The sequence below is a fragment of the Gallus gallus genome, chromosome 6 (genome assembly GCF_016699485.2).
Source record: "Gallus gallus isolate bGalGal1 chromosome 6, bGalGal1.mat.broiler.GRCg7b, whole genome shotgun sequence".
Lineage (NCBI taxonomy): Eukaryota > Metazoa > Chordata > Aves > Galliformes > Phasianidae > Gallus > Gallus gallus.
This window is the reverse complement of record NC_052537.1, coordinates 23406267-23431191: the sequence shown is the minus strand read 5'-3', so window position 1 is coordinate 23431191 and position 24925 is coordinate 23406267. Positions and strand designations below refer to the sequence as shown.

Below are 24925 nucleotides of genomic sequence, written 5' to 3'. Positions count from 1 at the left end.
ACTCAGCTGCCCAAAAGGGCACTCTGTGGCAAGGAGCCTGGGAGTTACATCTTTGTGTGTCAGATTTGATCCTTCATCGCTGGTGATCACTCCTGGCCATTGCTGCTAGATCTGCTGTGTGCTGCACCACACCGGGCCCAGCCAAACACAACTCCCCACGGCCCAGATCCTTTCTGAGAGCTGCTTTCATCCATCTGAACTTGCAGTACTGAAATCCAGGCTTTGCCACTTCCCTACACAAGGCAAAAGGTTTTGATAGTAGGTAAGAGATTATTTTTATTTTACCCTGCAACATCAACGAAGGACACTTCACATCCCCTTTTGCCCCTATCTCAGCACTCAGCCATTCTGTTGGGCTCAGATTTTCTGCAGCTCAGACTTTTTTTCCAGTGATCATACAAATATCTGAGATCTTTAAAGGCACAAGCCTAAAAAGTTGACAGTTTCCATCCATGGAGTGGGAGCGTTGGTGGCATTCTTTCCTCCTCTGCCCACCAGGTGCCTCTTTGAAGGATAAATAATTGATGCACTGACTCAGAAATAACTGCTGTTCTCCCAGTGCTGCTAGCAGAAATTGCATCCCGCTTTCGGACAAGAGTGATCTGCTCCACAAAGGTTTCCAAATCACCACCTATCAGAAGCCAGAAGGCATTCAACTTTACTGGGATATTTCTGAAAGCTGTCATTTCCAGACTGCTTGGGTCAGTGAGTCTCTTCCCACTGTTAAACAGTATCGGATAAAATCAATGGAGGATCTGGCCTCATGAACACCCAAAGCCAAACCATCACCCAGCTCCACTAGGAAGTCTCCATGCCAAGCTCCTGTGTGTCGTTCAAGGGAAGAAAACAGGTATGGTGCATTTCTGCCACAAGGATGACCATCCATGTACTGCACAACGCTGGCGTTCCCAAATTCCAGGCAGAGGAAAAGATCAAAATATAACCACACCAACTATTTTTAAAATTATCAGTTAATAAAACAAACACCCTCCAGAGCAGACCTTCATACCCAGATGGGGAGATCTGCCAGGAAGCAGAGGAAGGGGATCCCACAACTTCCCTGCTGTTAGAAGCTTTGTGAGGAAGGCAGGCAGCAGACAGGATGATGGCAGGAGCATAAAACCCTGAGATGGATCGGGTCTGCTATTTTGGAGCTACAGCCCATTTTGAAGTTGTTGAACCCTTCTCTCCAGCTGGTGGCATTTATGAAAACGCTCCTCACTGCTACGTATGTGAGAGCACTTGCAATTCTGCCAAGGCTCCAAATGCACTGCAGATAGCTATGGACTGGACCGTTAATTTTTTTATTTCCCCATTGAGCTCACAATTAACTTAAGTGCTGAAAAGTGATGGGCTGTTCCAGGAGAAGCTTTTATCCACCAGCTGCATTCTAGCACAGCAGTAAATCAACTGCTGTCACCAAAACAAGAAGAGCAGCATCCTTATGCTCGCTGTGCACACTACCTGTTCAGCCTAGCTGGCCAGCCAGCATTCTGCAAATGAATACTGTGATTTGTGTACACTCACTGCTGCTACCTCTAAAAGAAGAAGAAAGATTTTGTCTCCCTGAACATAGAGAGAAAACAGTCGGCAGCAGCTTTCCAACGTACCAGTTAGCCAACCAAGTAAGGTCAGCAACCCTGCTGCCCAAAACAAGATAAAAGTTTAAAACAGTTCCTAAGGATGTAAGCTGTGGGCTGCTGCTCCCGTCGACCTGAAAAGCCAGGACACACACAGCCGTTACAGAAATCAAAGACAGCTACAGGAAGCCAGAAAACAGCAGCTGAAGTTTTTAGGAAAAGGTCAGAGATAAAACCTTTCCAGGCATTGTGGGCAGAAAGCATCCTGGCAAATTCTGAAATGGAAATACACAGCTCTGGGTTCAGACTGCCTTGATGAGGTGATAACAGCACGCCTGGTGTGCACCAGGAGAAAAGAGGCAGATAAGGAAGTTGGTTCCTAGCAAAGAAATTAAGAGTTCCCAGAAGATGGTTGGCTCGGGAGTCAAGGTGTGCAAAGGAAGAAACACCACCCTTGCCACTCAATTTAACCTCAAAGACAGAACTAAGTAGACTTAGAATGACTTGGGTTGGAAGCTGACCACAAATGGAGAACAAACAAGTCCATTTTAAGATGGGGAAAACCACAACCTTAGAAAGCAAGTAAGAAGTGTGGACAGCCAAGACATCAGATGAGCACATGTTTACCTCAACCCACGAGTTGTATTTTGTTCCCAGTTCTCTCCCCCATCCCTTGCAGGGGGCAGTGAGCAAATGGCTGTGGTGCTGTGCTGGGTTGAAGCATTATGGTACTTGGACTATATCACAGTTCTACACCATCTTTTCTGAAACAAAGGTGCTTGAATCAATGTTCAACATTTAAAACATGGATTATCGAAGCCTTATAAAGTGGCAACACACTGCTATTTTATCTTGATTTTTGTTCTCTCATACTTTCTAGTCCCCTGCTTGCCTTCCTGATGACTGTGGAGCCTTCAGCCAACGTTGTCAGACTTAGCGGAATGATTCCCACAGTCTTTCCCTGCATGGCAGCATCTAGAAGACCTTCCTACAGCTTCGAGGCTCTAAGAGCCTTATAAACTCAATCTGAAACAATTCCCACTAAAGAAATGGCCCAAAAGAAATAGAACTGTAATCAGTTGTTAGCTATGAATGGCACCTTTGGCCCTAAGGACAAACACTGTTGTAGCAGGACGCTAGGGAAGCTAGCTAATAGGGACAGGTGGGCAGTGCTCCGAAGTCGGTGTGTGACTCAATCCATAGGAAAGTTTTAGCTACGGATGTCTTTGCAGGTCTGGAATTGGAACAGACAGCTGTAAAACTGCTGGATGATCCACATAAACAGAAAATCCTGTCTAAGGCTGCAGTTCCAAAAGTGGTTTGAGTTCATTTAAGTGCAGGCTACCTGAGCTGCAACACAGAGCCTACAATTCTTCCTTCAAACAAACTCACTTCCAAATTAAGGCACCCTAACACACAACTTAGAAGTGAGTTTGGGACGCAAGCACTGACGGTGCTGAATGATGGGGTGCACAAACGATACCAGGAGTAGCTGAGAAGGGCTGAGGAAGAACACGTGGCTGCTCCCTAGGAACTGAGACTGCAACTGTGCAAGTTTTAAAGAGTTATGAGAGCATTGAGATCCCCACAGAGGAGACAGGATCAAATCAGTCCCAACTGACTCCTGGACCTTACTCTAATCTCCAATGCACAGCTGGGATAAAAGGAAAGAAGAACATCTCTGATGACAACAGAAGTAAGAGAACCAAATCACTTCTGATATGACGTGCTGAAAGAGAAAAGCTTGTTGACGTTTTAATTTGTTAAATTACCCCCTTTTGTGCTGTTGGAATGTGTAATCCATCTCAAACTCCATCTGGGCAATGACCAGAGCTGAAAGAGAATGAGACCGTTTACGCTTGGAAGCGTTCATGGCCACCAGAAAAAAGGTCTTTCGCCTGTAGAAAAAATAATAATTAAAAAAATCACAGAGCTGCTTAAAGTTGATTACTAAGTTAATTTGGAAAGAGCATTTGAAAGGCTAGCGAGACAGCTGGAAACACAGAGGCTGCTATCCAAGAGCATCACTTGCAAGGGCAGGCCTTGCGAGATGCTGAGCTTAGTGGGCTGAGACGCTTGACTGAAATGGAGATGTGGTGGAGGACAGTTGTCAGCAAGTGGAATCTGAGGGGGAGCAGAGTTTTGGGCACGGACCATACACAGAAAACAGGTCAGATTGTTCAAAAATGAACCGTGTGCTGCCTGTCACTGTCCTTCTCAGGGAAAGAAACCTGTATGCGTCCTTTGAAACAAACACAAAGGCACTGAAAGTTGCTGACTCCCCGTTACTTCTAGTCATTTCTCCTTATACCTAACAGAGGCAACCAGGAACAATAGTTATGTCTCTAGAAGGATTCCTGCCATGCTAAAGTGGCATCTTGCAATCCAAAGATAGGAGGACCAGAAGGGCTTGCGTGCCTGGGAACTTTTATCCCTGCAACGTTTGTTCTTACAATCACCAAACGCACTAGTGCTCCAGCACCAGCTCTCTCCCAATACAGGTGCCCCCAGCAGCCACCCCAAGACACCACAGAGGACAAACACCTTCAGAAGGTGTGGCTGAGCAGAGGCTGAAATGAGGCATCACACCTCGATGAGAGCGACCGCGCTACCTCTGCTGGGGTTTGGCTGCTGGGTGGACAGAAAGAACACACGACAAAGGGAAGGTTAATTGCTAATAAGCCAGATAAGATGATTGTGTTGGCTCCATGCCCACCTTTGATGCTCAAGGCAAAAGGTGACTTGTGCTGGCACCGAAGCCGTTCTCTCCCAAGGATGAGGAGGACAAAGCGTATGCTTCTCTTGTGAAGCACTTTTGGCTGTAGAATCCTCAAGCTGAGCTGTTGAGTACACAGAGTGGCAACCTGCAGAATTAACTGTCCTCTCAATCAAAAAGCACAAAGACGGGATGTATTTGCACAGCACTACTGAAGGCTTAGCCAGGAGTGATGCTACTCTCACCTGGGAACGAGGAGTTGATCACCAAGGCTTCTCTCTCAGTTTCTCCTTTGCCATATATCTGGATACGTATCTCCAGGATCAGTAATGGAAATATCAGCTCCACAGTAATTTCTGCAGCGCTCGGAGGACATCATTGTTCTACGGCCTAAAAATCCCTTTGTGAGGATTTAGCGCTCCCAAGTGCCTCTTGGACATCAAACATTTTCAAAGCTATTAGCTCTGATGGGTTTTTGAATAAGGCTCAGGGAAGCCACTCGGTATTTCTCATAAGGAAAAGGTAGCTCTGACCTGGCAGGATAAAAATTGCTGAGAAGGAGGAGGAGGAGGAAGAAAGCCCACACAGCCCACGTTCTCTGCAAGCAAGGAAATGAGATTTGATTTACTCCGTGATTCTGAGGTGTGTTCAATTTCAGCTCGAATTTCTGCTGCATAAAATTCAGCTTGGCTGAGCAACGTCCCCATTAGAGGCTGTCCAAAGCAATATATGGCAATGCTCACAACGATCTTTGAAACCGAAGGTTCAAAGCCTCAGTGAATTATTTTTAAGCATATTTTTGCATATGCAACCCACAAACCTGCGTCTTCCAACAAGTTGGAAGATGACACAAAAATAAAAAGCAATTAGATACAGTGCATACACAGCTCCTTTCTGCTGCCAATTAATCAATTTCTTTTGCTCGCCGGTTAATTTCCTCTTACTACGTGGCAGAGAACAACTCTGGGACTGTTCTCCACGTTTCAAAGGGATTAGACGACAAGCAGAAGTCACTCACTGAAAGGACTTAGGGGGCTTCGGTTCAGGGATTAATAACTCTGCTGCTTTTTCTCCAGGTTTTAAAACTGCTAATTTGTACTGCATCAGCTCGTGGGTTTATTTGCACAACTATTTTTGTTTTAATGAGAATCTTAAATCCTGCTCCTCCCAAATTGCTGCCGCGTTGCCCTCTTGATATTATTCTTGCATATGAAGTTTTGACTCTATTTAAAGAGGATTTCATGCTTGCTTTGCAAATTTCTTAAGAAATCGCACCTTATGCTAATACAAGTGTGATTTTTCCTGCCTAACCAGGCATGTCTGCTGAGCAGCCCATTGAGGAGCTCAGCATCACCGGGGGCAGCTCGTGTGGAAGCTTTGGAGCAGATCCCTCTGCATCTCCATCTTGCATGTCAGAAAAGTTCTACAGGAGCTGAGTCTGCACCTCTAAGGTGAGGCAAAGCACAAAGGTCTATTGTCACCTTGGGTTAACAAAGAAGACAGTGGTGCCATGTTTATCCTGCTGAGAGCCAAGGGACAGAAGCCAAAGGGGTGCACACCTCTGCATTCAATGGGCTCCTGACCTCACAGTTCTGAGCACCACTCAGAACAGCAAGGTTCACTGACACAGTGCTATAATTTAACTCCAATGCTTCTGTCCTCTTGGTCTGCGTGAAAAAAATGCAAGAAGGCTGGTCAGCTGAAAAATGCAGGTACAAGAAGGTGTTGGATTCTGATGTAAACATGCAGCAGTCTGACCCTGGCAATACCCAGTTCCTTCCATATGCCTTTTAAGGACTGACTGGTGGCTGTGCCTAGAGCTTCTGTTTGATGCATGTTTATAAATGGTAATAAGTGGAGCTGTTCACTTGGTTTACTGCTTCTAGACGACAACTGCCAGCTACAATCAGCTCAGTCTGAACAGGAGGGCAGGCCTGGCAGCAGCCACAGCATGCATCACAGCAGCCAGCGATGGCTGTGTGTTGGGAAAGCTGTCACTGTTCTTCCTTCTCATCTCTCAAAAACACGTCAAGGGCACTAATTAACAGGGTATTCAAGAGGGATGCTAAGGACAAGAAGAAAGAGGGTCTAGTGGTCTGCTAAGGCCCAATCCGAAGACGACTACTGAGACGTCAGGGGACCACTGAGCTCTCCCTGTCACGTAAGTCTCCAGAACCGTCTGACACTCAGAAAGAACTCAAAGATCACAAGAGCTGCAGAACTGAGAAAAACAGGAAGGAAAGAAAGTGACCTACTTTATATTCTACCATCTCATGTCGAAGAAGTGAGGACTGTAAAATGCTGTAAGAGGCACATGTGAAGGAATCCTCTCAAATGTGTGCGCTGTCAGCACCATGATGGCACACGGCCTCTCACGGAAGAAACGAGGGCAGAGGAAAATCCAGGCCAAACAGTGCGGCAGAACAGTAATCCCATGCCCAGAGAGAAGAGAACAAACAGCAGGAGCTGTGCAGAGTACGAGAAGGCTGTGAGGTGAAACATCACTCACCACTGCCCCAGGAGGCACCAAAAGCCTCTGCCAGAGTGGCACTCAGCATCGGAACGGTCCGACCAGCTCTTCCACGAGCCGGCAACAGAGGATAGGTGTGATCTCAAACACGTTGTAGACCATTTCTGCAGCATCTGTTCCCACCTATAACCAGAGAGGGGGCAGAAGAAGCTGCAGCAGGCTGTGAGCAGCTGGGCACAGCCGGGTAAGAATGCTGGCAATGAGGCGAGCGCACCTCAGTCTGGATTTGCTTTGTAAGACACAGCCCTCCCGAGAGCTGGAAATGTAAGGCTTTCTGCAAGAGTGCACGCATGTGGTTTTCCTCCCATTTTTAAAGAGGAATGCCACCAAAATAAAATGCTCCTACTCCCCAAACAGATCTGACTTGTGAAATTCTTGCATTGCTCACTTATTAAACAAAGAGCAGGACTGAAACAAGCAGTCGTTTTCCTTCAAGCATCTCAACCTGACCTTTTCCAAAAAAAGCTCTCCCTGACATTTGTAAGCTGAGGTCATGCTGAGTTATGAGTTTATGTACAAAGAGCACGGTACTTCAACCCAAGCCTCCCAAGAGAACCATTACCTCCGTCTTCAAACCATACTTCACTCAGGTGAAAGGCTTCTGGGTGAGGATGAAAGACCAGATGATGCCTCCGGCCAGCAAAGCAGATAAGACAAGACCACAGGCTGCTGGTTTGGCTTCACGGAGCTCCTGATGGGCAACTGGGGCAGGCTGCTCAGCAGCCCCTGTGATAGCAACTGACTTCTTTATGTTTGGTATGACACGAACTGCCCAGCCCCGGCATCACCAAGTCCTACTTCTGAAACATCAACATATTAAATAATGACAGACACACCTCAAGCAGTCCTGGAATATTATCCCTCTGGGCACTACTGAGAGTGGAAAGCTCAGCAAGAACTGGATGATGCGAAGCTGTCATCAGCTGAAGGAATTATGTTCACATCACGTTAATATTCTCTCCTGCAAAAAGTGTGTCATATGCTCAGGTGTCTGCAAAGAAGGCTGAGATGAGGCATCACGGCAGCTCTTTTTATTCCAAAAAGGGGAGTTTTAGCCCAGCGACAGCCCTGTTTTCTTTCTATGCCTACAAAGCGGCTTGTAGGTGGTACTGTAATTAAATAGGTCCATCACTTAAAATAGAAAAGCACATCCTTATAAATGAGGAAAGAATTAAGAGTCTGTAGTGAGATGCTTCCATCAAATCATTGGCTTTCAGGAGCATCGGTTATTGGTGCAAATATTTCCAGAAAAGAAAGTCTGGAAATAAGAAATTAAAGAACAGAAAGATTGGTGTCTCAGTGGCAGCTGAGAACGGTGTGGTTACCTTGAGTACTTTCACTTCCCAGATGCTGCTAAGGAAATACAACCAGTGGGGAGCTGATAGCACTGCCCAAGGGGACAGATTCTTGCAGTAGCACCACAATGATATTACTTCTGCCTCTTCGCTGCGTTAAACACACTCACAGGCTCTGAGACAGCTCAGAACATGGGCAGAATGGCTCATTTTGGTCTGCAAAAGATTGTGCAGATGTTCCCAAAGCCAAAGCTTCCCCCCAAAACAGCTGGCTAACATATCACAGCAGCAGCTTGACCTGCTCCCAGTGCTAAATCACAATACCAGGAATAGGTCACGTCCTTTGCTGACATCAGATGTCACTGCACAGAGCAGTCATCATCTCTGTGCCTTGAGCTCAGATTTTCCTTAGTGGGCTCTGCACACAGCTAAGCTTAGCAGCAAAGTTTCCAAGCTTCCAAGCAGCAGACTAGAGCGTGGCAGGGGCTACTGGAAACAACGTTCTTAGATATAATTCTGCAAGAAACTATCCTGTACTCCAAACGTTAAGGATGTAACAGAAGAATTTCCGTGCTTCTCCTACTGCCAGAAGCCATCCTAACTAAGCCCTGCTTCCACGCAGGGCTTCCTACATTACAACTAACACTGATGCAACTGTGACAACGGTTAACAACGTAAGTGCCGATTGCTGCTGAGTTGCATCAACTTATTTCAGAAATCCTTGTTATTTTCAGACCATTGTCCAGCCTGCTTCATCAGCTTCTTGTCCGAGAGGGTGGAAAAGACTCCCCTTTTAGCAGTTCTTGCTGTCAAGCAATAGATGGAGACCTTAGACCCATAGGTTGGAAAAAGTGAAAGAAGAATTCCTATGAATAACTGCCCCGGTGAACACAAGCACAAGGCTGAGAATTAATATCCTCCCACAGGCCTGCTCTCACGCCAGCAAAGAGGCAGATGCTGCTGCTGAAACAGCATGTGCTGCTAGCAATACTTAGCTCCCCAGGAGCTTATTTGTGCCTTAACTGAGCCGTAGGGGAATCCAAGCGCCCTGTGACTAAGGCAGCGGAATTGATTTATAGCCCCTGGCAGATGCAGAACCATCTTTCCCAGCTCCATCTCTGGACATCCATCCTTACTCTCCTGTTGTCTTTGAATGACGTATCTCAGCTCCTTGAGCAATCCCACGGCTTGCCTCACATCTCCCATGAAAGCAGGAATAGTGACACACATCAGAGATGCCTCTTTCTCCTCTATTAAAAGGTTTGCCTCTCAGCATCCTACTGTGGACAAGGAGCCTGAACTTACAGTCTTAGCATTCAAATGCCAAGCGTTAGAGAGCCAAGGGAACAAATCTTCCAGCTGAGTGAGCTCTGTTCAGGTGCAGCACCATTTGGCTCAGCAGCATTTACTCTCCTGCTCTGGGAGGCACAGAGACTGCAAAGCTCTATTTGCTTCCCACTTAGAAATCATAGCAATGACCCAATTTGTCACTTTAGGGAAACAGCTGCAGCTCCAGCTAGACGATCCAGAGGAAGAAGGCAGAAAAACATCATCTGCTACAGCGGGATACTACCAGAGAGAAGGGATGCTGGCAATCTCTGAAAGCAGGGCTTTATCCTAAAGAAGCCCAGGAGTGTGGCTGGCGGTCATTGCAAAGCCTGTCTGCTTATGGAAGAAGGTAACGTGACTCCAGCAAAGGCCAGAGGGTGCTGAGGCTGCAAGTGGCACAGCAGGCTACAGCCTGCCCCTGTTAGGGCTCTCACGCAGAGAGGCGATTGAGTGGAAGGAAGCTTAGGGTGGAGCCTGGGACCGGAGTAACAAAGTACAGTGCTACAAATCCAGCTTTGCCATGAAGGATGAAAGAGAAGTTTGCCTGGTAACTTAGGCATTATGCTCCTGGCAACAGCCAGTGCCTATTGTTCCCGATTCCACAGGGGATTAAAAACTCTCCTCAATCTGAAGTTTTACTAAATGCAAATTGAATTGCGTGTTCTCTCAAGCCAGCCGCTGACAGCTCCTCCTTTAATCGCAGATGTGGAAAGTTGTAATTTAATCTTTATAAATGCAGACTGTTTTGATCACCCTGTTGCAATCCTCTGCGGAGCTCTCCCTGCCCCACACAGGCGCTCAGCAGTGACAGCAATCCCTAACACCGCCTTGCACTCAGCACAGCACGCCGTGCATGCTGCCTGGCTCCCCCTGCGCTGCCCTTCCATGCAGGAAGAGATGGGCTCAAGGTTTGCTCCAGGCAGCATGAGCAGCCAGGAAGCAATGCAGACTGTAGCCTGCAGCACCATCCTCCAGATAAGTCAGTCAGGAGAAGGGGCTGTGGTTAAGTACCTGTGAGACCAACCTAGCAGGCATGTAGGACTGCTTGTAGAGCTGCTCAGGAAGAAGAACAAGCCCTCAGCATGTAGTGGTCACAGCAGCTTCCAGACCCTTATCAGTCCCGGTGGTTCTAATGAAAGGCAGGCACGGATGTGAAAATAGCCATGAGAATTGAAGGAGAGTCTTGCTTCAAAGTTTAATGGGCTTATTTTGTTACCAGTTTGTACCCTGATGCAGTCCCTAATCTGCCCAAGAGGACAGCTCAAGAATTACAGGAAGCAAGACAAGCTGTAGCGTTTGCAGTGCACAGAGAGCAAAAAGACAGCTCTGGGAGCAGCCGAGGTGAGGCAGGGTCACGCTGCCTCTGCTACAGGTGCAGCCAGGATGCTGGAGCAGCCTATGTGAGCCTGCAGAAGAAAACTGGAGGGCTTCTCCCATTTCTTAGTTCAGATCCCTGAGCCTGAGTTAGGAATATGGTTACAATTCCCCAACAGCAGCTGTTTTCTTAAAAAATAAAGCCCTTCTTTTGTCCCTCTTACAACCTACCACGCTTGTCCCCCCCACTCCAATGACACACGCTTTACTGCATTCTGCATGCCAATAAAAGGCACTGCGCAGCGCATAGTCACTGCTCCAAGGCTCACCTCCAGCTTCAAATCTTGTAGGAAAGCTGATCAGTCCTCGAAGCCCCTTCAGAGCCGTTCGGTCTGGCACACTGCATAAAACAATCTGAGGCATTAGCAAATTGTGCGGATAGTTCCCTGGTAATCCAAAGAGAAAGGCACCTAAAGCAAAGAGCCCTCATCAGCCAGGCAAGCTGGTGATTCGCCAACTCCAGAAGAAATCCTATACAGAACCCTTCAAAAATAGCTGTGATTCAAATTTCACCTGGTACAGCTCAGATCTTCCTATTTAAACAATAAAATCCGATACAAGCCATTAATCCTAAGTAGGTGTCTGTAAGGAGACCATGAAGGCCAACACCTCTGCCTGACTGGCAAAGATGTGAAGACCTCAAATTAAGGCTTTGCCTTGGTGACCCTTTGGCTGGAGTTTCACATAGCTGCTGCTGAGCACAGCACAGCGCTAGCAAGCTGCATGCTTTCGACCCCAAAGCTCACTGCATTTCAGAACTGAAGTAGTATTACGTCCAAATTGTTCTGAAGTATTTCTGGAGCGCTCACAACATGTTGTATTAACGCGGGAGATTAGGAGGAATTACTGTAGTAGTACTTTGCACTGATGGTACTCAGCGTTTTAAAAACATCAAGCACACACACGCCAGAAGGTTTTAACTCTTAACCCCACCGCCTGCAGCGCTAGGAAAGAACAAAGCATTTTGTATCAGGTAGCGCTTTTACTGCTGGTTATGGAAAACAGAGCAAGTTGAACAAACCGTGACGTCAATGGCTCTGAGTGAGAATACCTTGGGGCATCTAAAACCAATTGTGCCGTTCTGTGGCTCTCTGTGCAAGGCACTGACGTGGCTGAGGCTGCCCGAGCTGTGCGCTGGATCGCTGCCTTGCAGCCCCACCTGGGAACTAAAAGCCATGTGGATTGAGGGGCTGGGAGGGGGGGAGAAGGCAGAGAGACCATCCGACACTGGAGAGCAACATCAAAACCAAAACGCCTTTCTTTGAGATCGTCTAATCAAACCAGATTGCAGCTCCCTGAGTTACAAACGTGTTACAAAACGGACTGACCCGACTGTTATACTCATTTGTCACAATTTCAAAACCAATACAGTCGTCCTGTTTTCCCACCGCAATCTGTTCTGGCTCCCAGCACTTTCCATCTGCAGTTACCACACGAACATACACAGTAGAGGTGTTCACAACAGCCTTTCACGCTGAACTTGATGCCACCTCCAACCCTGAGCTACCTCGTGCCCCTGCTGTGGCTGTGCAGAGAGAGGCCCTTCAGTCAGAAAAAGCACAGGCATGTTTCTGACCAGCAAGTATCAGCAGTCCCACATACCTGCCCTCTCAAACATAGGACCCTTACAGGGGAAATCACAGCGAGAACAAGTGCCAAGGAGAAAATGAGACCTCTGTGAGCAATTTCACTACCTCATCCTGCAGTCAATTGGCACAAGACTTGCTTGGCATGCGAGGCACCACCAAATATTCCTGCTCTGAGAAGACTTGGCCAAAAAATGAAATAAAATAGCGCTGCGTCTCTTTCACTTCAGCCTCTCTAGAAAAACTGTTAGATATCCAGAAAAGGCAGATGTGAGACCCGAATTCAGGCCCTTCATGCCCTGTGTCCTCAGCCTGTTTGCCCACGCTTGTTCTTCCAGAGCAATTCTTTACTGTGCTGCTGTTTTCTCACCACACTGACCTGCTTCTCTTCGATTGCTCCTGTTGGAAAATGTTAGGAGCCTTTCAAATCAGATGCAGCATGGAGAAAACTCTAACACCTTTCACATGCTAAGTACAAGGCAGCTCAGTTGTCTGGATTGCACAGATAAGCCCATGAGTTCACTGCACAGAGGGTTACTCTGCCCTTTGACTTGAGAAGGGGCCTAAATGTCTTTGAAGATCTGGGAATAATCACTTACATGGAAGAGCTAAAACTACATAGGACTGATCATAACTGCCAGCCTTTTTGACTGTGCAGCTTCCTAGCATCCTTCATCTCCTCAAAGGAGAAGCAGGCAGGAGCCAGAAGTGCTGAGGGAGAATGCCACACAAACAAGAAATTAACACTGGAGTCAGGTTTAACAAATTAGCAAGCGAAGGGAAGAGGATGATGACTTTGCTTTGGTGATCAGACTCTGCACAGTGGCACTACTAGCAAGACCAACACGCTGTTTATAGCTTGAGATGGCTCATCACTAAATCCCTGGCATGGGATTGCACTCCTTGGAATCTCTTACCAGTTCTTCCAATGCAACTGCTGGATAAAGCACAAACCAGTCAGCAAAGCAGTGCCATGAGGTCTTGTCAATCTACTTGTCTACAGCACAGACCAGTGGGTTGAAACCAGGATTCCTGGAGATCTACAGGACTGAAAATGTACAGCAGTAGGGGCTCATTAGCAATCTATCCTTAGAATAGCCTCATGCCCATCTTTTTCAAGGGTCTGTGAATCTCCACAGCATGTAATAACGTTAACATTAATGCTTACAAATAAAAAAGGAGAAAGCGCTTAAATGACAGACTGAGAACAGTAATAAATGGACACTAGTGATTAACAAGGTAATAAAGCCTTCAACAGGATTAGGAAAAGAACAAGATAGAACAAAACCTCTTTCAGCTGATTACTTAGCTACTCTTAAGGACATTAAAAATAAAATAAAATTAAGAAGTTAATCTAACACATGAACAGGGTGCCAGAACAGTCAGGGAACAGCACAGCAAGTTTCATACAGGTTCAAGCACCAGTCTGCAAGTTGTGCAGGTTCCAGTGAACTGGAAGCAACTCAGAAAATCCCCCTCAGACAGAGGTGTGCCAAAGACATGCCTGCCTGATTAATAGGAGATTCTCAGATAGCATAGAGGAGTAGGAGCAGCCATATGAAAATCTGCCAAAGGTTACCTTCTGGGAAGGAAAACTTCATTAAAAGAAGAGTTTGGTCCTGGTAACTGTAAAAACAAGTGTCCTCAGAGAAACGAGTGTCAATCTCCTGAAACTGCACCAGTAACAGAGAAAGCCAGCAGTCCCAAACGCAGTATGTGTGTGTGTATGGATACACAAGTCAACAATTACATTTTAAATGTCACCACTAAAGTTTCTGCGCTGTGCGCTTCAGAAAACAGGACTGGAAGAAGGATCAATTTTGTGTAGAAAATACTTATGCAGAGAAGAGGGAGGGAGAATTAAGTGCATACAGAGGTACAGCTGGAAGGAAAAAGGACTGCAGTGCTCAAGAGGTGATGTCCGCACCCCAAGCTGACCCACTAACACTACTTGAAAACAACAAATTCAGTTGTCCCACAACAAGCCAGACTCCAGCCCTGACCTCAGCCATCTACCACCACCTCCCACATTCTCAGCACATGGAATGGCTACTGACGGAGGGGATCCCACACTCCAAAGCACAGACCTGAGCTTACTGGCTCATGAGAAGTAGAGGTGAGTCCTCTCCTTCTGCTTCTCATGCAGCAAATTGTGGAGAGCTGACTAAACACCCTCACCGAGACCACACAGCCCCTCTTACAGTGACAGCTCCGTTATTCCTCTGCAGTTTACTGAGGCCTATTCCAGTTCTGAGCCGTTTGATGTTCTCCCTATGCTGAGAGAAACTACGAAGGGAGAGAAAAGAAGAGGAGAAATATGCCTTTCAACTTCCTAATCACCTTCCTCAAAATGCTCCGTGCATCAGCACTGATTTCATTATCTGCCTGCTGCTACAGATTTTATTTAAAGAGTAACACAGGGAAGAAAGGATTTAACTTGACCTCCCTGAACTGCTGGAGGATGAAAACTATGCAGAGCTGACAGTGAAAAGCTCGTTTCCTTTCTCAGTCTAACCTAAACACTATGCAAAATTCCCTTCTATCCGAGCCCCCTTTTAAATTGGGCTATCAAAGGCTTTTCTTTTTTTAGAGGCCTGGGTTGATGCAATCAGTAGATCATCAACGAACGAGGATTTATAACACAAGCCCTCACAAAGCATAGCTGGGGGTACAGTGACTAAAAAGGGCAGAACAATACAGAAAAATTGAGTAAATTAAAACCAATGTTCTTCTAGCCAGCTATATTAAGAGGAGAATAAAAAGCAGTAGGGTCCATTCTTTTTTTCCCACTGCATTAGCACAGCATTCAGTGAAAGACTTTGGAGTGTTATATATTACAGATCAAGTGGGATAATAAATGGAAAGGTTAGCAGGAAGCATGGGAGGATATCATCAAGTAACGATGAAAAGAATTCCGGACAGGGGGTGAGGAAAAAGAGAGGGGAAAAAACGAGTTGTAGAGCAAGCTGTGGTCAGGACCTTTAACAAACACAAGCACAGGACCCCACGTTGGTGGAAGCAGCAATCCAAGGTGACTCAAATGAGGTCTGTTCTGGACCGCATACACAGCTTCTGCTCCAGGAGGTCCCGAGCTCCCGACACAGCTGTCTCTGGATGGTTCCCCCCAGTCTGATGGCAGCTCTTTTTATTTTGCCTACCATAAGCTCGTGCAGTCATTCACTTCTTCAAGAGTGATTAACATATAATCCAAATACTTTATTTTGGGAAATAGGCCATCTCTTCCCTTTGCGAGACCCTGCACAGCAGCCTATTTTCAAGAAGCCACATTTACACATTTATGCAATACAAGCAGGACACGAAGAGAGGAGAGCAGACCAAATTAAGGAAGGGAAACCTAACCGTAACACTTTTTTTTAATTATTATTTAAACCTCTTTTTTTTCCTTCCAAAAATCCATCTAAAACAACTGTTCAGGACACGGAATTCAATTACCCTAGAAAATTTCCATCAACCGTTGCCTAAGTTATAAATGCCTGATATCACAGTAGATATCCAACAGCTCTCCAACATGCAAATTCACTGCCAAAAGCTTCCTGTCCCTTTTCTACACACCAGGATTCTCAGTCTCCAACCACACTTGCTGACAGCGCAGCTTATTTTTATCATTCTTACCCTTTCTTCTGCATTTACAGGACCAAGATGTCTGCATGCAATAATAAATTAGGCTGAGGCCTTGTTTGCCCTCCTCTCATCCACATCTGAACAAGGAACAAGAAAAGCCCCACCTCTGCCCTCAGACTGCTGCACATCACCAGTTGCAGTGAGCACAGGGCACGCCACAATACCTGTATTCCAGAGAGCAGAATGAAGAGACAGTCACATGCCTGGCTTACCTGATCCTCAGAGAGCTGAGATATGTGATTCACTGCAGCATACGACTCTATCTTCGGGTTGAAGTGATTGATGATGGCTCTGAAACAGAGAGGGGAAATTTTCACAGGTCTCCAGAACAGCTCAGGGATGCAGCATGAACTCCCTGCCAGCCTCAGTCAGTGCTCATGGAGCCATAGCTCTCCAAGAACAGCTTCTCCCTCAATGCACTATAGCACTTGCTTTGCTGCAGGCTGAGAGCCCTATGCTAATCGAGTCACACTCACTGGAAAATACAATCACAGGCACACGTGGGTCCATTTGTTCCACGAGGTTCAGGACTATGCCTGTGGCAATGGCAGAGGAGTCACTGCCCTGCTGAGAACAGGCTGCAGACTGCTCCATTCCAGCACAGACAGCAACACTAGAGAGTGCTGCCCCATCCCGCTCAGGAACTGAACCACTCGATCCTTGTCCCAAATCAGCACTGCCCGACATTTTGCTCTATGCAACTTCACTGCCTGATAAGTTAAGCTAGTGGCTTTTTGCAGTAGATGTCCACCCCGGTCTGAAGAAGTCTGATGCCAGCTCTTCCCTGTGGTCATCCATCATTGCAGCCACTCCTTTGACAACCGCAATGACTTCAGTTCTCAGCCTCAATTTACATCACTAGCAATAACATATGCCAACGTCCCAAACACAGCAGCAGGAACAGCACTGCTCTGCTTTGTGTCTCTGACTGCAAGAACATATATCCCCCACCCTTCCAGGTGGATCCACACACAGGTAAAAAATTGGGAAAAAAAAACAAAAAAGCTGCAGCTGGAATATTTCCTCAGCCTCTACTGTGCTTTCCAGGTGCAACTGAGCAGATGAATGGTCAGACAGTAAGGGCTCCCCAGGCTGCTGAATGCAACTGGCCTGGCTCCCACTGGTGAGATCCACTGCCGAGGTTTGGGCTCGTGGTGGGAGCAGCCCACACCAGTGCTGGCACAGATGTGTGCTGACAGTGCCTGGAGAACACTTGCCAGACCAAATTACCACTGCAGCAGCCGTCAGGGCTTTTGCTCTCATGTTCATCAGCACAAAAAACTCACTGCAGCTCCCTTTGTTGCGCTCTAATGTGTTCCTCCTCCTCCCCACTCCTCCCCCTCCCAGAAAGGCTTTCAGCCACTCTCTCAAGACCTTGTCACAGCTAAGAGCTGGTGACTGAGTTCAGGAATAAGCGATGTTCCATGGATAATCACAACTGGTGGAAAGAAAACCAGCTTGGAGGCATCCTTACCTCTTTAAGGGAATGAGAAGAGAGAGAACAAAAGAAAAGACAGAACCTGCAGATTCACTGCACCATTCCTAGCCTGTGCACGGGGCAGACACCTCCCTTGGCTACTCCTACCCATCAGTACATACTCAGCACAGGGGGCTCTGCAGTCTCACTCAACTCGACAGCTACATCAGCAAAGCAAACCTAGGAGGGCCCCTGCCAGGCTGCTGCATGCCCTCTCCCTCCGCAGCAGAGGGAATACGCAGGCAGAGATGTGCCCAGCCTCTTCCCATTGCAACCCAACAAGAGAACAGCTCCTGTGAGTCACAATCACACTCTCCATTACCCAGCCTCCTGAACGCCAGAGCTTTCAAGTTGCGTGTTTCATGCCTGGCTGGAGTCGTATTTACACTCCTACAGGACACACTACAAGGTACTGAAAAAAAATGGGAATGCAGACTTACAACAACTTAACTTCTGGCTTGACAGAAGGTTTGGCAGCTCGGTGGGGTTCAGTGCACTCATATGGTTCCAACATTTACCAGGGAACAGATTTAGCATTCATTTGTATCCAAGTGCTGTGAAGCACTTCAGCACGGGCCGCCTGCTCACACATCCCTGCTCGGATCTGAGCTAGTGGAGCGGCACCTGCAAGCACAGCTGGGATTCACCCAGGGAGAGCCAACCCAGCGACCAGCTGCTACTGCAGTGAGAAACAACAGACATTAAAGAGGAGAAAGAATCCAAGCCTCCCTCCTCCTTTCCCTAAAGGCATACGGACAACTCTTCAGCGACTAGAAGTTGAGCCATTTAATTTGGTTCAAAGAACTCTCTCAGTATCAACAATTCTTTCCCAACCTGACTTTTTGCAGAGCTGCTTCCCTGAGCCTGCAGGCAGCCTGGGGAGGAGGAGCACCAAGGGTTTGTTTTGAGTGCTGGCTCTGTGCAGCCAGGTTCTCACTGCCGAGCACACACCGTGGAGGCCTGGCTCTGTATGTGGCACAGCTCCTTCTCACACCTGAAACGAGAAATTCCATCCGCACCCAGCGGTAATGGAGCCCTTCTGCATAAACTGATCTGATACACCTCTGCTACTCCTCCATCTCCTGAAAGCTGTGCTGTCCCTGCGGTGTGCTTCTAGGCAACTGGCCTCCTGGGCTGCTGCTAACAGCTGGAATTTCACTTTGCAGAGCTGCCACTCCAGGCATGTGCTCACGGAGACAACGGGGGAGCACAGCTTTCAGGCACAGTCTCCCCCTTATGGACAATAGAACAGCAGCTTTGCCATCATTAGTTCACACACCAGCGCCAAACAGCTGAGCCTTGGCAGTGTTTTATTTTTACACTGTGATTGCCTTGATTGTTGGGCTATCAGCCAGTACACAGTACCTTCAGGGAGGGAAAAGGAGTGGTTAGAGCTGTTAGAAAGGATTTCTGATAGGTTGTGCTCTCAGACTTTCGTATCAATGATGGGAAAAAAAAAAGAAAGAAAGAAAGGAAACCTTTGGTATTCAGAAAACACCAGCATCTTCAACACAGCAAGGAAACGGTCAAATGTCATCAGGAAGACAGAACATTGCAGTGTCCTATAGGCTCTGCTGGTGAACACAGGCACTTATCTGCACAGCCCAGCTCCTGGTGGGTCTGCCTGCCAGTTGTCAGACAAACTGCAGAATGCTTTTGGGACACAGATCCACAGGGACCAGAGAACTCAGCAGCTCCAGAGGGATGTCACTCCAACAGCGCTGCCTCCTCTGACAGTCACACTTCAGTTACCAGCAAGAGAAGAGACTGCTGCTGGATGAGGAAGGAAGTTTAGCAGGCAGAAGGGGGTAAAACAGCAGCACAATAGCCCTGCCTGTGCTCTCAGCAAAACTCATTCTCTCATCACTCCACACAGCTCTTAGGGAGCAAACGACCTGGATGCCATGGTGCCAGTAGGCATGAAAATATGCATGTGAACCTGTATTTTTTTTCAGGACACTTGCATTTACTAATGCATATATTACATGCTTACTCTCTGCATGTATTCTTGGGAAGAAGGGAATGACTGCAGGAAAAAACTGAAGCATTCCACCCTGATTTAGGAACCTGGGCGCCAAAGCAGCATTTATTTGTTTTAGCTGTGTTAATCATGTTATTAGACAGTGAAAGTGGGTCCCACGGAAACTGGTGCTGTACAAACAGTGGTAGGAAGCCTCTGTCCCAGGAGAGCTGATGGTCTCAAATACAAGAGAAGAGGGAAAGCTCAGAAACTGGAAAAAAAAGGCAGTGGCAAAGAAAACATAATGGTGCTGTATTTACTCTGGGTCATTACAGATCTTAGCTAGAAATAAACTAAGGATTAAAAAAGAAAAAACAAACCAAAGCACTGAATGAAGAGGCAGAGAGTCAGGGAAAAGGAGACGCAGACAGGATCAAAAAAACCAGAGGTGAAGAGTGCAGCATACTGATGATCAGAGCCATATCAGCTGACCACAGGGCAGCCTGCCTTCTGCAAACTGCAACACTATGACAGCCAAAGGTTTCTGCGTTGGCTGCTTGAGGCGACTACAACCGGGCAGCCTTCAGCTGACTGCAGCTGGCCTCTTGCCTCAAAAATGGATGGGCTGCAAGCTGAGATGTGGGGGAATCACCACGTAGGTCAGGCTGCCTGTAGCCACTCGAAACACAGAACAGTGCTGCCCTTTGGAAAAGCTGAGGGTGAAACATTAAGACGCAACTTCTGATGATGCAGTGCGCTGACAGCATAGGGCTCCCGTGAAAACTGATGGGGCATGCATGGAAAGAAGAGATTTAATCGATTCCTCAGTTTGATTTGTCACTCGTTGTAAGAACATCCTCTAGCCCACGTGCACCCACAGCAGCAAGCTGTGCGCCCTGCCCGCCCTAACCTCGTGCTCTGGGCCCAATGTGCAGGGAAAGCAAAATCACCCTGCTCAGACAGGCAGCACTCCTGCACGTTTTCTCTGACCTCCAAAGTCTCCCCATCACGCTGCTGCAGATGAGCTGTCTAATACCCGCTCCTGCTTGACGGCAGCTACATTTCCAGAGTCCCAGAAGACCACACCGTCCTCCTGTCCTGAGAAGTGAAATTAAGCACTCGGGAGGTGCTGAAAGTAGGCTAAGGGAAGAACAGAAGGGTTGCAAAGCTCTTTAAGGAGAGAGGAATGCGGAGCTATCACTCCCTGCATGAAGCCAGTCTTTGCACCCGCTCTGCCGGCCCAGCATGCAGAGCCTGACATAAAGCGGACGTGTACCAAACACTTCTTGTACAATCAGGACAGCACAAAAGCTCATTTCTTCCTACACGCTGCTAGGGTGGAACACAGGAGGTAATACCTGGCCGACAGTGACCCTTTCACACCTTAGCTTCTCTCTTTACAAAATGGGAGTCACAACAATTGCCTCTACAGTGTTTTCAAGCAAGAAAATGAAGCAGGCTCAGTGTTTTACTATGTAGTACGTTGCAAACCACTCAAGCACAAGGCAGCAAGTAAATCACACCCAGGGTCCAAACTGAACGAGCCACCTATCCTCTTCCCCGTCACATTCCTGGCTGATGAGACCTGTGCACAAGCTCCTAGCCAGCAGCCTGCCTTCCTACAGCAAGCTGTGCCTCAGCGAGCTTTTGTTTGGGGCAAGGATCCTGCTGGCATCGCTCTTTCATGCACACCCAGCACTCGAGGCAGTAAAACCCCATCTGTTCGGTGCCTGCAACAATTAGATTGAGTTACTCTGTATGTACGGCTCCACCTGGCAGGAGGTGAGAGGGTTTCGATTATTTTATCACACGTCCATGAGGCATTGCTGTAAAGCATGCCTACCTGCCATACCTAAGCTTTGAGAGCCAATTAAACCCAAGCAAACTCCGTGGAATGTTTCACTCAAGTCTTCCTTCTGCTGCAGTTTAACTTCAGTCTGTTAAATTTCTCTTGCTCCTGCACTTTAATGAGTACTGACATTAGGCTGAAAGACCACAACTCACAGGAGGAGGCATCTTCCAGACACAATAAAAAAACTGCAGGGAAGAATCCAAGACAGACGGGTACTTGAGTCAAAAGCACTCGCTTCACAGCTTACAGGAAACACCTGAGTCAGCACTTCTGTAATTTCACACAAGAAATAAGCCTGCTACACCCGCTCAGTTCTGCCACACCAAAACCTATTGATCGCGATGACAGGCTGCACGGCAGAGGGAGATACGTGGTCTAGTTATTTAATAAGGAGGGACAAAAGCTTCCAGCAGTTGCCTGCACTGTTTTACCAAGCCCCATTCGGCAAGGAAAGAAGCAGAGGATGTGATTCATGACCCCACACGCAGCTCTGCAGTGTACCTTTCCACTGTTTGCTGGGTACTAACCTGATATCTTCCTGGTAGGACATGCTGATCTTCTCAGAGTTCATATCCACACATTTAAGCCAAGCAAATCAAATACCTCCATCCTCACACCTAAACCACTTCAACTTTGGCTTCTTTTCTAAGGAAGCCTTCATGGCTGAGCAGTTAACTCTTTTGGGACAGTGGCATCACATCAATTCACGTCTTCACGCAGCCAAAGCACCACTGGAGTCACTCCTGTGACACTCTCCCAGGTGTATTCATTAGCTCAGTCATAGCCTAGATGCATTTCTGTTCCCTTTTCACAATTAGTAGGCATTGAAATTCTTATTATACATAACCAACAGCACTGCTAGTTTAACTAATAGGAATGACAAAGGAGACAATTCTGTATGTCCATTGGGAACAGAAGTACCTGTTGAAGCACGGGGCACTAACAGGGTCTCTCTTCTCATTCGCCTACTGGTCTGTCATGGACTGCTCCTCTACAGTGAAGCTGTCACTTGATAAGGAATAAATTTCTTGCCTCAATGTCATACAATTTACAAGAGAAATCAAGAAAAGAAGTGTTTTTGAGTGGTTTATCAGCCAGGTTTGTGGAGCCACCTTCTCTGTGACGACCAGAAGGAAGGGACTTCTGGCAAACATTTATTCTCAGCAGCCCCTCTAAGTGGGTCAGCATCTTCCCATTGTTTTATCACTCGCCTTACAGCCTTCCATCCAAGCCTCCCGAGGCACAAGGCACTGCAAAACCTCAAACACAATCAAAAACTGCAGTATTTTAAATTAGTTTTATGCCCATTAGTAACTTAATGAGTATTTTATCACAGGATGCTTAACTTTAAGGAAAGCAGATCTGGCTTATTGGATGCCGTATTCGGCACAGAATACCACGTGCAGTGCAGGCACCAGCTTCCAAACATACCTAAGTGTGAAATTTAAGTTCACAAATCACCCCACCACGACCTTTTAAAGTTCTCTGAGAAAGGCAATGAGGATGGCCAGCCTGATTAACATAGTCAACACGTGCCATCACCCCCACGTTATCTACAGTACACGGAAATGATTCTTACTCCCCTCATCTCGTCAAATGGGAGCCTCCAGGTATTGCATGTGGCCCTGAGCATCCTAATTGCACGCTATGGCAGCAAATCTCTCGTCAGATAACAAACTATAACCTTATTCTCCTGGCTCCCCATAAATCCTGTGCCTGTGACAGAAGTCCCAGGGGGAAAGGAAGGCACTGAGGCATCCGCGTTTGTCTGGAGTGACTGAGTGAAGAACAAGGCAATTGAGCTGTGAAGCAGTGGGGATATCAAATCACATTGAGAGAAAGAGAGGAAGGAACACTGCCTAAGCAAGAATCAACTGCAGTCAAACCTACTTCAGGAAGGAAATGAAGTTGAGTCCCACAATGATATTTAATTAACTTAATTACAGTAAGTGTCAGCTATAGCTGCACCTGCACAGCCATGTAATCATCTAAACAGAATTCACAACCCTAACTGCTCAGACACTACCTGCTACCACATAGAACAAAACCTGTTATTTACTGTCCAATCCTCTGAAAATACAAGATGCTGTAAAGCTCACAGTGTTTCCTCATCACACAGGTGCAAATGAGAATCACCTCTGCTGGGAAACGCTCGATGGAAGCCATCACAGCAATGTCTTTCTCCTTGTCTGTGCCAAACCCAGGACCACGACCAAAAGATGACTGATGACAACCCCGGCCAGCCCCGGAGCAAATGCCATATCCTCAGTATGATGTCACATACATCAGCTGGGTAAGGTAGCCTTCAGTGCCAAGGTAAGCTATACAGCCAAACACCACTGAAGCTGAATGTATGATGTTCTCATGATGGTATTTGTTTCCTCCCTGAAAGCCTGGGACATCTGTAGTTGGTTAAGATTCTGTTTTCCCAAGACAGGGTATCTGGTTTATGAACCAGTGGAGAGCTTCATCTCATCACAGGTATGTAACCACTATGCTGGACCTCACGTGCACCCATCTATTTACTTAACTAGACCTGCTGCCCTGAAAGCCCCAGCTCCCTCAGTGGATCTCACAAATCAACTCTGAGTATTTAAGGGGTGACGATGAGAAGCACGTGATTTATTGCAGCTGAACAAGTTATCAGTTGACCTACCGACAACAGGAAGGTGTGGGTATGAAATCCGTTGTGACTGCAGAGAGTAATGCCAAACTCTAAGCTAACCAGCTCACCGACATTCACAGTTCATTTTGCAACAGCGAGGACAAGAAGAGAACTGGGGTTCAACTAATCACATCCCAGCCAATAAGTGATGGCTTGGTAAGTCATCAGCCTACAGCAGGGGTTTTCAGAGTCACTGAATGTGCTGTAGGATTGTTTTGATTTTGGAGGTTTCTTTTTTGTTTGTGGTTTTGTTTTTTGGTTTTTTTTTTTTTTTTTGCATATCTTTATGCTGCCCCAAGCTTCAGTCAGGCAGATGCTGACAACCATTCAGCTCAACTGGCAGCCAAAGGACACAGCTATGCTTTGGGAGCACATCTTCCCGTGCTACGTGAAGGATGAGAGGATTATTTTCTTGTCAAATTCCCACTCTCGCCCACAATCATACCTGATGTACATATGTATGCTGGCTGCTCCCTCAAAGCTTTGGGTTTGTAACCCACACCTATGTTCATTTTCCCAGCTCTGTTCTTTTTCCAGGTGTTACTGCAGGCAAGGCCAGCGGAGCACATTCTCTGCTTACAAATGGGTTCCTCAATCTAAGAAGCAATGGAGCATCATGCGTTTCAGAGTTAATTGCTGGTGTTTTCCCATCAAATAAGACAAAGAAGAAGCCCAAACTCCTACAGCACTCTGCTACTGATGTCTTTTTATGCTTTGAAAGTTTTAACTTTTTTCTTTCAGCCTTGATGAACAAAAAAGCCATGTTTTTCCATCAGTTACATGTGATATCAAGCAGGTGGCAGAGGCTCTGCAAGCAGTCATGAGGCCTGGGCTTTCCTCTGTGAGCTGAACGTTGGCTTCTTTCTTTTGTAATGGCCTACAACCACATACTGGGGAAGCGCATCAGTTCTAACAGCCT

General features: G+C 47.0%; 1 protein-coding gene across 7 annotated transcripts in view; it reads right to left on the bottom strand.

Annotated features, from left to right (window-relative positions):
* Positions 1-24925, bottom strand: part of ARMH3 (armadillo like helical domain containing 3) — a 105534-nt gene that overhangs the window by 11491 nt on the left and 69118 nt on the right. For 6 of the 7 annotated variants that reach the window (XM_046943103.1, XM_015288786.4, XM_015288787.4 and 3 more), the window contains one exon: positions 16265-16343. The exons of the other annotated variant lie outside the window; for it this stretch is intronic. In XM_046943103.1, coding sequence (XP_046799059.1) covers positions 16265-16343 — 79 coding nt within the window. The remainder of the gene's footprint in view (positions 1-16264; positions 16344-24925) is intronic. 7 annotated transcript variants of the gene reach the window in all.